The 17447-nt window shown below is 33.1% G+C and overlaps 1 protein-coding gene across 1 annotated transcript; it reads left to right on the forward strand.

The window, feature by feature from the left end:
• The first annotated feature begins 5820 nt into the window (after positions 1-5820).
• Positions 5821-15597, forward strand: LOC119606851 (probable multidrug resistance-associated protein lethal(2)03659). Its single transcript, XM_037960499.1, has 7 exons — positions 5821-6015; positions 10891-11124; positions 11183-13195; positions 13254-13686; positions 13975-14125; positions 14195-15143; positions 15210-15597. The coding sequence occupies exons 1-7, from the start codon at positions 5936-5938 to the stop codon at positions 15478-15480; spliced, it is 4131 nt and encodes a 1376-aa protein (XP_037816427.1). The 5' UTR covers positions 5821-5935; the 3' UTR covers positions 15481-15597.
• The last annotated feature ends 1850 nt before the right edge of the window (positions 15598-17447 follow it).

Below are 17447 nucleotides of genomic sequence, written 5' to 3' on the forward strand. Positions count from 1 at the left end.
AGTCTAGTCTATAGTCTAGTCTATAGTCTAGTCTATAGTCTAGTCTATAGTCTAGTCTATAGTCTAGTCTATAGTCTAGTCTATAGTCTAGTCTATAGTCTAGTCTATAGTCTAGTCTATAGTCTAGTCTATAGTCTAGTCTATAGTCTAGTCTATAGTCTAGTCTATAGTCTAGTCTATAGTCTAGTCTATAGTCTAGTCTATAGTCTAGTCTATAGTCTAGTCTATAGTCTAGTCTATAGTCTAGTCTATAGTCTAGTCTATAGTCTAGTCTATAGTCTAGTCTATAGTCTAGTCTATAGTCTAGTCTATAGTCTAGTCTATAGTCTAGTCTATAGTCTAGTCTATAGTCTAGTCTATAGTCTAGTCTATAGTCTAGTCTATAGTCTAGTCTATAGTCTAGTCTATAGGTCTAGTCTATAGTCCTAGTCTATAGTCTAGTCTATAGTCTAGTCTATAGTCTAGTCTATAGTCTAGTCTATAGTCTAGTCTATAGTCTAGTCTATAGTCTAGTCTATAGTCTAGTCTATAGTCTAGTCTATAGTCTAGTCTATAGTCTAGTCTATAGTCTAGTCTATAGTCTAGTCTATAGTCTAGTCTATAGTCTAGTCTATAGTCTAGTCTATAGTCTAGTCTATAGTCTAGTCTATAGTCTAGTCTATAGTCTAGTCTATAGTCTAGTCTATAGTCTAGTCTATAGTCTAGTCTATAGTCTAGTCTATAGTCTAGTCTATAGTCTAGTCTATAGTCTAGTCTATAGTCTAGTCTATAGTCTAGTCTATAGTCTAGTCTATAGTCTAGTCTAGTCTATAGTCTAGTCTATAGTCTAGTCTATAGTCTAGTCTATAGTCTAGTCTATAGTCTAGTCTATAGTCTAGTCTATAGTCTAGTCTATAGTCTAGTCTATAGTCTAGTCTATAGTCTAGTCTATAGTCTAGTCTATAGTCTAGTCTATAGTCTAGTCTATAGTCTAGTCTATAGTCTAGTCTATAGTCTAGTCTATAGTCTAGTCTATAGTCTAGTCTATAGTCTAGTCTATAGTCTAGTCTATAGTCTAGTCTATAGTCTAGTCTATAGTCTAGTCTATAGTCTAGTCTATAGTCTAGTCTATAGTCTAGTCTATAGTCTAGTCTATAGTCTAGTCTATAGTCTAGTCTATAGTCTAGTCTATACAGTCTATAGTCTAGTCTATAGTCTAGTCTATAGTCTAGTCATAGTCTAGTCTATAGTCTAGTCTATAGTCTAGTCTATAGTCTAGTCTATAGTCTAGTCTATAGTCTAGTCTATAGTCTAGTCTATAGTCTAGTCTATAGTCTAGTCTATAGTCTAGTCTATAGTCTAGTCTATAGTCTAGTCTATAGTCTAGTCTATAGTCTAGTCTATAGTCTAGTCTATAGTTCTAGTCTATAGTCTAGTCTATAGTCTAGTCTATAGTCTAGTCTATAGTCTATTTAATCTAGTCTATAGTCTAGTCTATAGTCTAGTCTATAGTCTAGTCTATAGTCTAGTCTATAGTCTAGTCTATAGTCTAATCTATAGTCTAGTCTATAGTCTAGAAGATTTCGAATTAGGCGAACTTTCCCGTGACTTGTGATGAGTTTCACAAAAGTGTATTAGAAGAAAAGAAGTTAGGGAAGATAGAGCCAAAGCGATACACAGAGAAGGAGAGGAGAATAGATATTTAGTTCTGAATTATTTTTAATGCATGTTCAAATTAATGATTTGTAATATCAAAATTATAAAAAGTTTATTTGGATATTTTTTTTAAGAAACCTGTCGATTTTTACGAAACTAGCCTCCAATCACGTAGTCATTATACTCTACACCACTGTAGTGGGGGTATTATACGTTTTTGCTAATATCTGTAACACTTTAAAATAATAGTCCCATAACCAACTTAAACTACATGAATGGATTCAGAATCACTTTCTGAGTTGATTTAGCTGCGTCCGTCTGTGTGTGCATGTATACCTCGTGTGCAAGACACATGTCGAAATTTTTTAAATAATTTGATGAAATATGGTACAAGCGTCTTTTTTATTTGGCCTAATAATCCCATCCGAAGCCCACAGTTTTTTTTTTTGAGTAAAATTATACAACACTAATACATTATATAAAAAACACCACATTCTAAACATGCTTATAACTGGTGTAAGGCATTAAATAATCGGTCATGCCCGACTTCTATGTTTGTTTTATTTATGAATATGTGTGTTTATTTGCATTCAGATATCATTGGCAATGTGTGCTCCCACTAAAATCAATAACAGACTATTGCACAGGAAATATTATTAACTAAAATAAATTATTAGAATTCTATTAGCGATATGTGTGTATAAACAATAATATTTTTGCTTGTCATTTAGTTTTAATCTTAATACATAGTATAATAAGAATAAAATTACCCAAAAATTTTGACAATTCACATCGCAACAATTGTTGTGAAATTTCTAGTTTTCAAAAACATGTTACTATATCGATCATAATATTTGTATTTGGTTGTGAATGAGTTTGTTTTCAATGCTTAGTAATTGTTATTATCGGTTTTTAAGCATTGATAAATGAAAGAGTTAATTGTACATAAAAATTCACGTGCGATTTTTGGCTTATAGAGTAAAGAAATTCGGAAAAATTATTTAAGTATCTGCAATATACATTCAACAATATTGTTTACGATTAAAAGCTGATAAAATATATTAATGTTTGGAATTTTTTTTATGATATTATTGTAAGTAGTTTTGTATGTTCATACATTTGCATTTGATGTTTCTAGTTAAAACTGGCTAATCATTTTAACACGTTGACGCTCACTTAATTTTTGGAGAATTTCGAATAGTTTATTATCTGTTTATCTTTATCACAAATAATTCTCTCGGAATATGATATTGAATATTTAGTTCATATATTATGGACATTTTATACAATTTAAAAAAATATATTTACGTTTAAGGGTTAATTTTGATTGTATCTATGTCATCGTAAATATGGGTTCTTATTGTTTATGTTTCATCGATTGAAAACAAAATAAATTTTATTGAAACCATAGTGAAATATGATTTCCATATAATTTCCTAATATTACATAGCTTCAGTTTAACATTCACAGTTTATGGGTTAATATTATTAGATTTTACGAAAACTTGAAATGTGTGTTTCTTATTGTCTGTAATTTTATATTCTAAAAAGGTTTTACGGTTACCCGGTTTACGCTATCTAATGAAGATCGAAACTTTCTTTAATACGAATATATTTAATGTCATGACATGGTTTTATTAGAATATAACTTTTACGAAATTTGTGTTTTATATCATATATTGGAAAAAAGCATTATCCATTTCAGAGCCTTGGTGACACGAGTTAACGTAGTCCTAACGCCCTAAATTTTTCAGAATGCATTATTTCTAACATAAAATTTAAGTCTTGAGGACGAGAGAGACGGTCAATATTCACAACTTCTGTAGAATTAAGGAACTTAATACATATTAAGACTCAAGTATACAGTCCCGGGGGGTAAAATATCAAAATTAAGAAAATTTCTGGTAGATACGACTTTTTTATTGTCAGTTTCGAGATCAACAGACCAAATAATACTAGGACTAGAAAAAATCGTTGGTCTGTGTTATTAAAACTTCCATGTTTTCTTTAAATTTTACATCATACATAATTTTCCAGCCCTGATTTTAAATAGAAAACTTCTCGAAAGTAATATTGAAGATTAGGATGCAGAAGATATCTGGGGTATTCATAAAGTTAGCAAATACATGCACAGAGGGAAAAGGAAATATACAAGCCTGGTACCAAATTGACACCAAAGAGTTTATAATTTTTCAATAATATCCGTTGTCAAAGTATATACATATATACAGACAACGCAACGTTGTCAACAGTGCAAATGTTAACAAACGTGGTAAGCTCACTATTCACAAACAATCCGTTGTCAGTAGTGAGCTTACCACGTTTGTTAACATTTAGACAACGGATGTGTATAAAATTTACATATCGGCAACGAATTGTTGCAATGTTGTCAACATTACATTGTGTTGTCGTACGTATGTACATATATCTTTGACAACGGATGGTATTGAAAAATTATAAACAGTTTGGTGTCAATTTGGTTGGTTAACATGGGATTTTACTATGCCTAAACTGCCAGGTAGAGTCGTAAGGACTCTGAATGTGAAGGGGTAGCAGTGAGATATCTCAATAGGTCGTTCCTATTCTATTCCTCTTAAAAGCTAGGGCAGGTGGAAAATCGCTTCATCTTTATCCCTGTCATTGCGACTGCATTAAAAAACGTCGAAAGAGAGCTTAAATTGACTTTCATACAACTGCCGGAGTTCAAATATTATCCTTTTATTTCCTTCTAAATCTAATTTTTTAGATTTAGAAAAACGGTTGAAATTACAAAAGAAATATATAAAAAAACTTACCTTAATTTTTCGATGTTAGAATTTTCGGTGTTCTTCATCTTATTTTCAATATCTGTAAGAAAAATAAAAAAAGGTTCAAATTTGTTAAATAAAATTTATAGAAAGTAAGAGTTTATATTCTTCGCCTTTGCCGAATTTGTAAGTTTAATTTTATAAAATTTCAATTTACATATTTTATATAGCAAAACATAAAACAACAACAAGTAAGGCTAAACGAAACAAAATACACAAAAAAACCAACAAAAAACGCAAAGCAATAAAGAAAACATACAACCACACATACGCTTTTTCAATATGTAGTACAGCTATATGTTGTTGTTGGTTTTTTTTGTCAAAGCATTCACTCTTTTTTTTATGAAATTTTCAAAGGTTGTCTCGGACTATTGCCTATATCTTCGTTATTTATAGGCGAATTTTGCTGATTTTGAATAGCAAACTTCTAGAAAGCATGTTTGACAGAAATATTGAAGATTTGGATGCCGAAGATAAATAGGGTCTTAAGAAAATTAATTTCAAAAGACACACAGACGGACAGACAGACAGACAGACAGACAGACAGACAGACAGACAGACGGACGGACGGACGGACGGACGGACAAGGTGGAAATTACAAACGGAATGACAAACTTACATATATGTATATACCCTTCTCACGAAGATGAAGGTTATAAAAAAGAACTGTGACTTTTTATATAATAGCGCAATTCTAAAAATATTAATCAATTTGTACGTTTGTCAAAATTCTCATCGAAATATTTAGTAAATAACATATTGCATATTTTACCACTTCAAACGATATGTATTGCTTACAGATTATCGAACAATTATTATTATACATACATACATACATATGTTGGTATGTATAATAAAAACAAAACCATTATATTTATAATATAATCGGTTATCAGCTCTACGCAGTAATATCAATACTCATAGAACCTTTAAATGCAATTCGATTTTATTGAAATATTTTATGATCAAATTTATGAGTGAAATATAAATATTTGAGACATTTTTCGCTAACGATTCCCCAATTATACTCTACTCACCCACAAATTCTTGTTTATGTTGACCAAAAGAAAAAAAAATCACTTTTAAAAAGAATTAAATATTTGGTTGAGAGCTTAGTTGAAAAGCAAAAGTGAGACAATAAACACTAAATACATTAAGAATAAAATATTTGTTGTGTTAAAAAAAAAAAAAAAAAAATATATATAAGAATTGAATAATAACTTAAAAGTGCTTTTAGAAAAAATAATATAAAACACAATTAATTTGTTTTTTTTTTTTATAAAACTCTAATATGTTGTGGCAATTTAAATGAATTTTAATTAATTTGAAACCCTCTAAGTGATTAATAATGTTTAATTAATTCAAATTACCAATACATAAAAAATATATTTTTATATTTATTTATCTGTGGAATATTCCCATAAAAAAATTTATTATTCAATACAAATTCCTGTGCATTAGAGAGTCAACACACCCTCCCTTGGCTACTACATAATGAATCGTTCAAGAAAAAAAGTTATACGTCCCCAGAATCCATATTCAAAAGCGAATATATTTTCACGCATGAGTTTCTGGTAAGTTAAAGAGAACTAATATAAAATAGGAAAATTTAAAAAAATTGGAATTTGACATTATTATCAAAAATAAATAGACATTATGTTTTTATAGCCTACAGCAATTTAGGGAGGGTATATTGGTTTTGTGCTGATGTTTGTAACACACAAAAATATTCGTCCTATAACCACCTTAAAGTATATTAATCAGCTTAGAATCGTTTTCTGATTAAACCATGTCTGTCTGTCCGTCTAGCTGACTGGCTGTCCATGTAAAACTTGTACGCAAGATACAGGTCGCAATTTTCAAGATAATAGGATGAAATTTGGCACATAAACCTTTTTTGGTCCAAGTCTTTTGAAAAAGGTTAAAATCGCTGAATTATTTCACCTAGCCCCCATACAACAGAACCCTCCGAAAAGGGCTTTTGAGCTCATAATTATATTAAATATACCCGTATATCGATAAAAAGCGATACAACTAAGTTTTATACAAGCCTTGATGACTTTGCCAAATTTCATAAAAATCGAGCTCCCATACAAAGTCCCGTTCAGAAAATGACTTGAATGTCCAAAATTCATTTATAAACTCTCATATCGCGATGAAAAAAATGTTGTTTGTGAATAAGGGGGTAAATATAAATCTATTTACAAAATATCGGGATCGGTCCGTATTTGCCCCTAGCCCCAATATTAAGTCTCTTTTAGTATCGAAAACAAGGTTATATTGAAGATATTATTATGAAAAATAAATCACATTTAATATTCATAACTGGTTTAGGGTATTATATGGCCGGTCACGCCCGATTATACGTTCCTACTTGTTTTACTTTTTAAATTAAGTAATTTGCCATTATAATACACTTTTGTAAACATATCGCTCACTTACTACAAGACTGGCATAATCCAAAGAAAGTTGTTTCGAGTAGTGTCATTGAATGTTCATTTTATTATTTTTTATTCCCTACACCACTATAATGGTTTATAGTGTTTGTAACATCCAAAAATATTGGTGATCCTGATCCTGAACTGTACTATGTCCGCCGTTCGACTGTCTGTCCGACCGTCGTTGTGTGTCCATTAATATTTTATACACTGTTGAAAAGATAATTTTCTATAAAAGATAAGATTTGGTCGAAATGTTAAGAAAATATGTATAATTTTAATGGCACAATTAAAAAAAATTCTATTACACTTTTCAATCGATTTCCGGCACGAGTTTCCGTTATCTGATTTGGCTAATATTCTACACCAATAAGTTTTAGGCGCTAAAGAGCAAAATGAGACCCAATCGAGCAAAATTCATATTTTGGAACAGGTGAATGTCATAAAAATTTGTTGAAATAAGTTGCGAGGAGCATTCTCAGGAAATATACAAACATAGGGTTTCCTAAATTATGAGTATTTATATGAGTGGTCAGAGGTCAAATAAAGACAGATATTCTTAAAATATGGTAGAGAGATTCCTTTCCTTAAGAACACCTTTTTATATTCCACACCCCTTCAGTGAGGAGGCTATATTGGGTTTGTGCTGATATTTGTAATGAAAAATATTATTGGTCCTACTGAAAGTAAACCAATCAGCTTAAAAACATTTTCTGAATCGATCTAATCTAACTGCAAGTCCAAATTTTGGCGATAATTCAATGAAATTTGTTGTTGGATGTTTTATTGCAGTAAGGACGAAGTTGGGGCAAAAGAAATGTATATGCCAAAATTCAATTTTCAAATTATCTTGAAAATTGCGACCTGTACACAGAGGGAAAAATAAATATACACGCCTGGTACCAAATTGACACCAAATTACGACAAAGTACGACAACACTATGTAATGTTGACAACGTTGTGTTAACAAACGTGGTAAGCTCACTATTGAAAATGGATTGTGAGCTTACCACGTTTGTTAACTTTTAGACAACGGATGTGTATAAAATTTAGATTGCGACAACGAATTGTTGTAATTTTGGCAACGTTGCGTTGTCAACATTACATAGTGTTGTCGTACGTATGTATATACTTGACAACGGATGTTATTAAAAAATTTGGTGTCGATTTGGAACCAGGTGTGTATATATTTTTTCCCCTCTGTATAGTTTGATTACTATGTTTATATAGCTGTACAGACGGGAGGACAAAAAGACGGACGGACATCGCTAATCGATTCAGAAAATGATTCTGGGTATACTTAAAGGTATAGAACCAATATTTGCGTTATATACATTAGAACAAACTATTTGAAAAAAAACCGAAAACAAGTAAAAAAGTATGGTCGGGCGTGGCCAACCATATGATACCCTACACCAGTTATGAGTAAATCTAAAATGGGTTTTATTTTTAATAATAAAGCATTTATGTTGAGTTTTTCCTTAATTGCGATATATTTTTGATGAACAAATTTTGTTGACATTTTAAAGTTAATTACTACCGAACTTCATTAAAATACACGTGTTTATAAGGGAATTGACGACGTTCAAGCTTTCTTAGATGGGGACTTTACAAGGAGGCTAGGGTTAAAAAAGGGCCGCTCATTAGGAAATTTTGAAGTAAAATTTGTATTAAGCGTAGTTGTGCCTATTTACGTAGGGATATTAGGATAGTTGGCATAATTATGAGCTCCAAATACCAATTTAGGGGTCTGGTTATATGGGGGCTGGGTGAAATAATGGACCATATCAACCAAATCAATAGGGTTCATCCCTGGGTCAAAAGTAATGTGTGTACCAAATTTCATCCAATTATCTGTAGTTTGATTTCAACGTTTACATGGACAGATAGACAGACAGACAGACAAACAGACAGACGTACGGACATGGCTTAACCGATTGGTATACTTAAAGGTTCTATACGTTACAAACATCAGCACAAATCCTATACCCTACACCACTTTAGTGGGGAGGGTATATTGGGTATATTATCAAAAGTAAAAGAGTTTTAAAAAACCATTTGCAAAAAGAATTTTTTACAAAACATTTTATCATTAATCTGCAGAAATCTTTTCATTGAAATTGTTTAAATATATATAAAAATTTTATAAATAAACGAAAACAATCATACATACATACATATATAAAGAAAACATTTGTTATTTTCATATCATAACACGGTAGCAGTTTAATTTAAGTATTTGTTAGAATTTCTGGTTTAAATCAGTATTTATTGGAAATTAATCTGTATATTGAATTAATTTAATTGCTTCTATTAATAACTTTACTCCAGAACTTAACAGACTTGCATGTGTTTTTAGGTAATGACCTCGTAATCAAATTTCAAATAAAGTAATAGCAATTTTGATTATTTCTCATAACAAACTGTTCATGTGTCTGGTACTGGAATAAACAGTCAACAATCTTTTTTTTATAATGAAATTTTCACTGAAAAATTTTCTGTTATTTCTCGAAAGTGTTTAGTGTTTTGTTTGGGGGTATATTGAAACATATTGATCGTAGATTAATAAAATTATAATATTCCGGGATTTTTTAATTCTATGGGACTCTAACCATGTCTGCCTATCTGTTTATAGTACAATAAAGACCAAATGAGAGGAGCTAGAATGTTTAAGTTATAAAGTGAAAATTTGGTTCTATGTCCGGGAGGATCTGGGGGTCTTAATTTCTCTTCGATAATATCAAATTTCGATATACGAGCTATACAAGAGGATTTTACTTTAAACTGTCAAACATTTTAAATGGACCGAAAACTTTTTTGAGAGAAACGTACCTCTACCATAAGAATAAGACCACTATATAACCCTATTTTAATGAAAATAAGTTTATTGTCAAGAAAGTGCTTTACGTGGGTACCTGCCGTGTTGGCCTATCTCACGGTGGCCTTTTTCATCCACTGGGTGAGCAAAAATATACGACTCACCACCGCCCTTTTGGGTTTGTTACACGCAGGTTGCAATTTACGTATATGGATGCCGGTCCATTATACGCGCACTTTGCTCAAGTACTCGAGCTATCTAATCTCTTGCCATAGTAGTCCCGTTGAGGAAGAACAGGTGTCATGAGAACCCCGACAAAGGTAAAACCTTATATGTCGCTAAACCACACTACTGAGATGGCTCTGTTGATTCGGCAACAGCACCTAGGGGACGTAATTGGTAGTCCAAAACACAGATCATTTTAAAGAAAGGTCAGTGACGATTTCACACCTCCTCCTCCGTCCAGCCAAAACATCATTCAGCACATCATAAGCGATCAAATCACTCCATATGTCAAATCCATCAATTACACATCAAAAAGCACCAGAAAAACTCCACATCTCGTATATCCAATTTTTGCATTATCAGCACAAATCCAACATTTTATTAATCCACAGTCACGCTCTGTAGTTTGTATCGCTCCTAACATCTGGGGGCCATAACAGAAATGTATTATGAAAATTATATTTCACCGTGTATCAGTCTTTTAACCAAGCACCACCTTCCTGCGATTTAGGATTCAACCACGGCCACTACGTGGATCCCGAAGGAACCTCAACCAACTCAGCAGCCAGGACAAGTCCTGTGGGCAATTGGCCACACGTAGTACCAGATTATGTGGTTCTCTGGTTAGAGCTCTTTTCAATTCATGCAAGGACTATGCCAGGCAGTGAATTGTAAACAGCAGTTTATAGTCCCGGCCAACTAGGGGTACTGGTAGCACCCCTCTCCCCCCGGATTGCAATACAACAAGATGCGGTCTATCATCAAGGAAACATGCCCGGGGGCCCAGTTTATTGTCAATAAATCGTTTAAAAAGTCATCACAATTTTACAAATATTGTTTGTCTTAGTTTCAGTCCATAATTGACCTAATCCACCATAAAGAACATTCACTTTTAGAAATTTTATATAATTGAATTGAATCCTTGATTTATTTGCTTAAAAATGTTTCAAATAATTTTTTACTTTAAGGTGGACCACCGATCTCTTTCGTTTGGGCTGGAAAAAATCACTTGATGAAACTGATTTATACGAAATACCCCGTGATTTAGACTGTGAAGATGGCACTGAATATGTGGGGGCACTGTGGGAAGAGGAGAAGAGGACAAAGAAAAATCCCAATATAGTACGTGTGATATGTAAAGCTTATGGAAAACGTTTCCTGCCAGTAGGATTTTTCTGTGCTCTATTAGAGACAACAGCAAAGTAAGGAAAAAAATTTAGATTCTAAAAAAAATCCCTAAAATGTTTGTGTTTTCAACAGATGCTTGCAACCTTTATTTTTGGGTGGTTTGGTATCCTTCTTTGCCGCCGGCCAGTCCACTGTAAGTGAAAATATGGCCTTCATATATGCCGGCGGTATAGTCATGAGTGCATTCCTGTTGGTTTTGTGTGTGCAGCCGTATTTGTTTTATGCCTTTAAGACCAGTACGAGAATACGTGTGGCCCTTTCGGGTTTGATTTATCGCAAATGCTTGCAAATCTCTAAGAATTCCAGTGATGATGGTTTACGTGGTCGCGCCATTAATATATTGGCCAATGATTTGTCGGTGTTTGATTCAGCTGTATGTTTTATTCACGATTGGTGGAAGGGTCCCACGGAATCCTTGATTATTGGTTATCTTATGTATCGTGAAATTGGCTGGGCTGCGGTAGTTGGTATTTCCTTTTTGCTAGCCTTTATCCCCCTGCAGGCCTGGGGAGCCAAAAAAGCTGCCGGTTATAAACAAAAGACTGTGGAACGCACAGATTGGCGTGTTAAGTTAATGAATGAAATTATTCAGGGTATCCAAGTGATTAAGATGTATGCCTGGGAAAAATCATTTGCTCGGGTTATTAGTTTCGTAAGACGCAAGGAGGTGAATGCCATTAAGGGTTCTTCTTACATTTATGCCAGTTTAAATTGTACCTATATGATCTCACCGATATCCATATTTTTGGCCTTGATCTCTTACATCTATTTTGGAGATGTTTTGACGGCCAAGAAAATTTTTACCATATCCTCCTTCTTTACCATGCTTAATGTCTCTATGGTGAAATATTGGCCCATGTCTTTGTTATTTTTGGCTGAATCTTGGATTTCAATTAAAAGATGTAATGAATTTTTGTTGTACAATGAGGACGAACCAAAGCAGGAACAGACATTGTACCATAAAAATCTTCAAACACATAATGCCAAGGAAGAGAAATCTGCTCATGAGCTATTGCTGCTCAAGGACAAGGAGACCAGTAAACGTGTGTTAAATGAAGCGGCTAAAGTAAAAAGCGTAGAGCTGCGCAATGTTATGGCTACATGGGAGACACATGGTGCTGAGGGTAATATGTCTACTCCCGCTCTACAAAATTTCACTACCACTTTTGAGGAGGAAACTTTGGCTGCTATTGTGGGTCCCGTAGGAGCGGGTAAATCTACTTTACTTAATGCTATATTAGGAGAAGTGAATATAGAATCGGGTGAAATCCTCGTCAATGGCAAGATCTCTTATTGCTCTCAAGAACCCTGGGTATTTGAGGGCACTATTAAGGATAATATTATATTTGTGGAAGACTATGATGACAGACGTTATAAACAGGTGCTGAAAGTTTGTGCTTTGGAACGTGATGTTGAGTTATGGCCCAAACGTGATCAGACCGTGGTGGGTGAACGCGGTGTAAGTTTGAGTGGTGGACAAAGGGCAAGAGTAAACTTAGCCAGGGCTATATACCGCAAGGCAGATATCTATCTACTCGATGATCCTCTATCGGCTGTAGACACCCATGTGGGAAAACATATAGTAGACTATTGTATCAATCAATTTCTGTACGATAAAATACGTATATTGGTTACACATCAGCTGCAATATCTAAACGATGTAGAACATGTTATTCTCATGGATGGCGGTAGTATTGCAGCTCAGGGTAATTATCAGGAATTGCAAAATTCCAAAAAATTCAAATTTTTGGCTCAGTCACAAAATGAAAATGCTGATGGTGATAATGGTGATGATATGGAATATATTGATGAAGTATCAGAAGATGAAATAAGTCTCAGGACCCATAGATCACGTTTAGCTTCGGAAAATAGTACTGACTTTGATTTACACGATATGGTGGTGGATGAAAAGGAAGAAATCGAAGAACTTAGTAAAGAGGCTCAGGCAGGTGGTTCGGTTAAGTTTGATACCTATTTGACTTACTTTAAGGCTTTGAATAATACTTGCTTTTTCATCACGGTTACGGCTCTATTCGTTTGCACCCGTTTTATGCTGAACAGTATGGATTATTTCCTATCCAGATGGTGAGTAAAAGACTGATAATGTGTGTCGATTAAACACTAATTCTTGCTCTATTTACAGGGTCATTTGGGAAGAACAAATTGCTTTGGAACCCTTTAAAAATACTACAGATTTTGAGATCAATAATGCCACAATCTCTACTGCAAATAATGCTACATATCTACAGCTTAATAATGCCACAGATTTTGTTTTTAATAACTCTTCGGAAAGAACTGCTTACGATAGTCATACTGACGAGAGATATCAACTGGTTCTCATGTATTTGATAATATTGATGGCCACCATTGTTGTTTATATTCTACGTACTTTTGGCTTTTATCGCATGTGTCTTCAGATCTCATTGCATTTACATGATCTACTATTTCGTGCCATTACTCGCACCTCTATGTTGTTTTTCAATACAAACCCTTCGGGCCGTATATTGAATCGTTTCTCGAAAGATATTCGTACACTGGATGTAGATGTACCACGTACTTTAATTGATTGCGCATCGGTAAGTTGGAAAATCTAAGTTTCTTAAGTTGGGAGCTTAAAAAACATAAACTATGGGTCATAACGATCCATAAAGGATGATCTGGTTAGTAGAGCCGTCTTGAGTTTGCAAAACGCTATCGAAATCAGGAGATATTGTATAGAGTCATATAGAGTAAAAAGAAAATCAAAGATCATATGACTCAGAGTTGCAACTTTTCAAGATCACTACTGTAAACATTCAATCCAAAACTTTGTAAAAAAAAACTGGATTTTTTGTCTTTAACTTTTATTATTTTTCTTTTTTCAGTTTATAATTGATATATCCGGTGTCATGATCATAGTGGCCATTGTCAACTATTGGCTGTTAATACCCTCACTACTGATCATTTTGGGTCTGATTACTTTAAGACAAATTTTCGTTAACACCAGTCGTGATATTAAACGTTTAGAATCTATTTGTAAGTTTTCATTTCAAACTTTCCCCAGCAATATGAAACTATATAAAACATTTCCCCGCCTATTTACAGCCCGCAGTCCCATATATTCCCTAACAAATCAAACATTCCAAGGTCTTACCACCATCAGAGCTTTGCAGGGTGAGAGAGCTCTAGAAGCTAAATTCTACGAACATCAAAATGCCAATACATCTGCTTGGTTTTTATTCTTTTCCTCCAATCGTGCCTTTGCTGCCTGGATTGATATACTCTGCGTTTGTTATATAAGCATAGTAACCTTTAGTTTCTTGGCTCTACGTTCCAGTTTCAATAGTGGTGATGTGGGTTTAGCCATTCTACAATCATGTGCCTTGGTGGGCATGTGCCAATGGGGTATGCGTCAATCGGCTGAATTGGAAAATAATATGACAAGTGTGGAACGTGTTTTGGAATACACAAATCTCGAACCAGAACCACCCATGGAAACTGCAGAGGAATCAAAACCTCAAGGACCCTGGCCTAGTAAAGGACGCGTAGAGTTTGTCAACTTTAGTTTAAGATACAATCCCAATGATGATTGTATATTGAAAAATTTAAACTTTACCATAGAACCTAAACAGAAGGTGGGTATAGTAGGACGCACTGGAGCTGGTAAATCTTCTATAATACAATCGCTCTTCCGTTTGGCTTATAATGAGGGTATTATACGTATCGATGGTGTAGATATTGAAAGTATAGGCCTATACGATTTAAGAAGCAAAATTTCTATAATACCTCAAGATCCAGTATTATTCTCGGGTACTTTACGTTATAACTTAGATCCCTTGCAAGAATATAACGATGAGCAGATGTGGCAAGCTTTGGAAGATGTAGAGTTGAAAGAACATGTTAAAAAATCGATGGGTGGTTTAGGTTGTGCCATGTCCGATGGTGGCTCTAACTTTAGTGTGGGTCAAAGACAATTGGTTTGTTTGGCACGTGCCATTTTAAGGCAAAATAAAGTACTAATTTTGGATGAGGCTACCGCTAATGTGGATCCCATGTAAGTCATAGGATATTCTTTTATATAAAAAAACAACTAATTAAGTCACAATGTTTCTCTTTACAGTACCGATGCCTTAATCCAAACTACCATACGCGATAAATTTGCCGATTGTACGGTCTTAACAATAGCCCATCGTTTACACACCGTTATGGATAGTGATCGTGTTCTTGTTATGGATGCTGGTCGTGCTGTTGAATTCGATCATCCTTATTTGTTGTTGCAAAAACCTAATGGTTTCCTACGCAGTTTAGTAGATGATACTAGTTCAGATGCTGCCGCTGCTTTATTCCAAACGGCTCAGGAAAGTTACAAGTCAAAAGTACAAAGTGTATAAAATGACTTTTAGGTTAAAGAGGAGAAAAAATCGATGGACTTAAACTAATTTAGGAAATAATTATATTAATTATTAAATTTAATTAAACTTGGACTTAGGTATATTTATTGTTGTATGTTAAAAAATTAAGAATTTTAACATTTTTATATGTTTGAAAATATATTTTATATTAAAAAAAATTTTAATTTGTATTTGATATATGATGAGTGTTTTTAATTTGTAACCCTGGCCGATCATATACCAGTTCCTACATCTTGAATATGATTTATTTGTTTATAAAACATTTATGTTGAATTTTGGTTCAATTTTCATACATTTTAGGAATCTATTAAAGAAAAACAGATTTGATGAAAGGTCTATAGTTCATCCTTATATGGGAGGTGTGACCCTTAATGGACCGATACCAGGGTGTTTCATATCTACTTTAAATACATTCATAATGAATTGTACATCGATATCTTCATTCACTTATGAAATATGTGCGTTAACGTGGTTATCAGAAATGGGCCTTATATGGGAACTATGGCCAATTATGGACCGTTCCGAAAAATATTTAGTATAGTAATATATGTATACACAAAACATATTTATGTCAAATATTATTCCAATATCTTTATTTCTTAATCAGTTATTTGCATTTAAGTGTTTTTAGAAAGTGGATTTTATATGGAAGCTATGACCAATTATGGACCTATATATTTCTATGTTAATAATACGATTTCTGTTCATATTATATACAATGTGCAAAATTTTGTGGTGATACCGATATTTTTGACGAAGTTATTAACGATAAATCTATTACCGAGAATATTTGTATAGGGGCTATGGAGGATTTTAAAGAAATTGTTTTGAGTTTGAATATAACTGATCTCTATGCAAAAAATAACGTGTAACTAAATTCGTAAATTCGAATTAGGAAAAAACTTATTTTTTTCCGATGTAGTCTGAAATTTTTGGCAGATTTGGCAGATTTTCAAAATAAAACTGCTTAGGACAATAATGAATATTTTCAGAGAATTTGGCTGATTTATTTTGCTTAGTTTTAAGGTAAACGTGTTTGAGGCAGACAGACGGACGGACAGACAAAACAGACAGACGGACATAGCTAAATCGACTAAGAATTTCATAAGGAATCTAGAATATACATATGTACTTTGTTGGGTCTCAGATTAGTATTTCTTGGTGTTATACATGGAATGACAATCTTATACATACCCTCTATCACCACTGATGATGGGGGGTTCGTTTCATTACAACCCAGCAAAATCTTTGCTTACAATGATTACCATTAAGTACTTCATTAATGACTTACTTTGTAGGCAAGTCTAAAATAAATCAAAATAAAGAAACAAACAAAAATACAACAGTTAGTTTTTCTGTTTTTTTTTTTCTTTTTTTGTGCACACGATATCAAATGTCTATTTTTAGACAAACAGAAAATAAAATAGTATTTGTGTGTGAAAACTATTATTTGACGCACAATAAAACAGCAAAGCAGTGGTGTAGTAAGAGTAGCATTCAACTGGTAGACGGAAGGTACTGAGTTCAACCCCAGTCTGTGTCGACTTTTTATTTTTATTTTTTCATAAATATTCTATAAATAACTCTACTAAAAAACAACTTATTTCCAACCAAATAATATTGACTTACTTTTGGAACATCTCAAACAAAAATAAGTACTTTTTCTAGTAGAATTGTAAGCACTTTACTCGATGAGTTCTGGTGATTTTTCTAGTGAATTTGTAAGCAAATATTTTGCTGGGAAGGTTTATATGGTTAAACGGACTTACAGAAAACGATTCTGACCCGATTTAAAGTGATTATAGGACAAGTTTTGTACGTTACAAACATCAGCACAAAATTTAAGATTTCCAAAGAAAAATCTATTTTTATTAGAAATTGCAAAGTTGTAGTATACAATTATAGAACATTTTAATTTAGTTTAATGAATAATTTAGGTTAAATCT

This window comes from Lucilia sericata, unplaced genomic scaffold, assembly GCF_015586225.1.
Source record: "Lucilia sericata isolate MDLA Ls3-8-SP2 unplaced genomic scaffold, ASM1558622v1 Contig000630F_arrow, whole genome shotgun sequence".
Classification (NCBI taxonomy): domain Eukaryota; kingdom Metazoa; phylum Arthropoda; class Insecta; order Diptera; family Calliphoridae; genus Lucilia; species Lucilia sericata.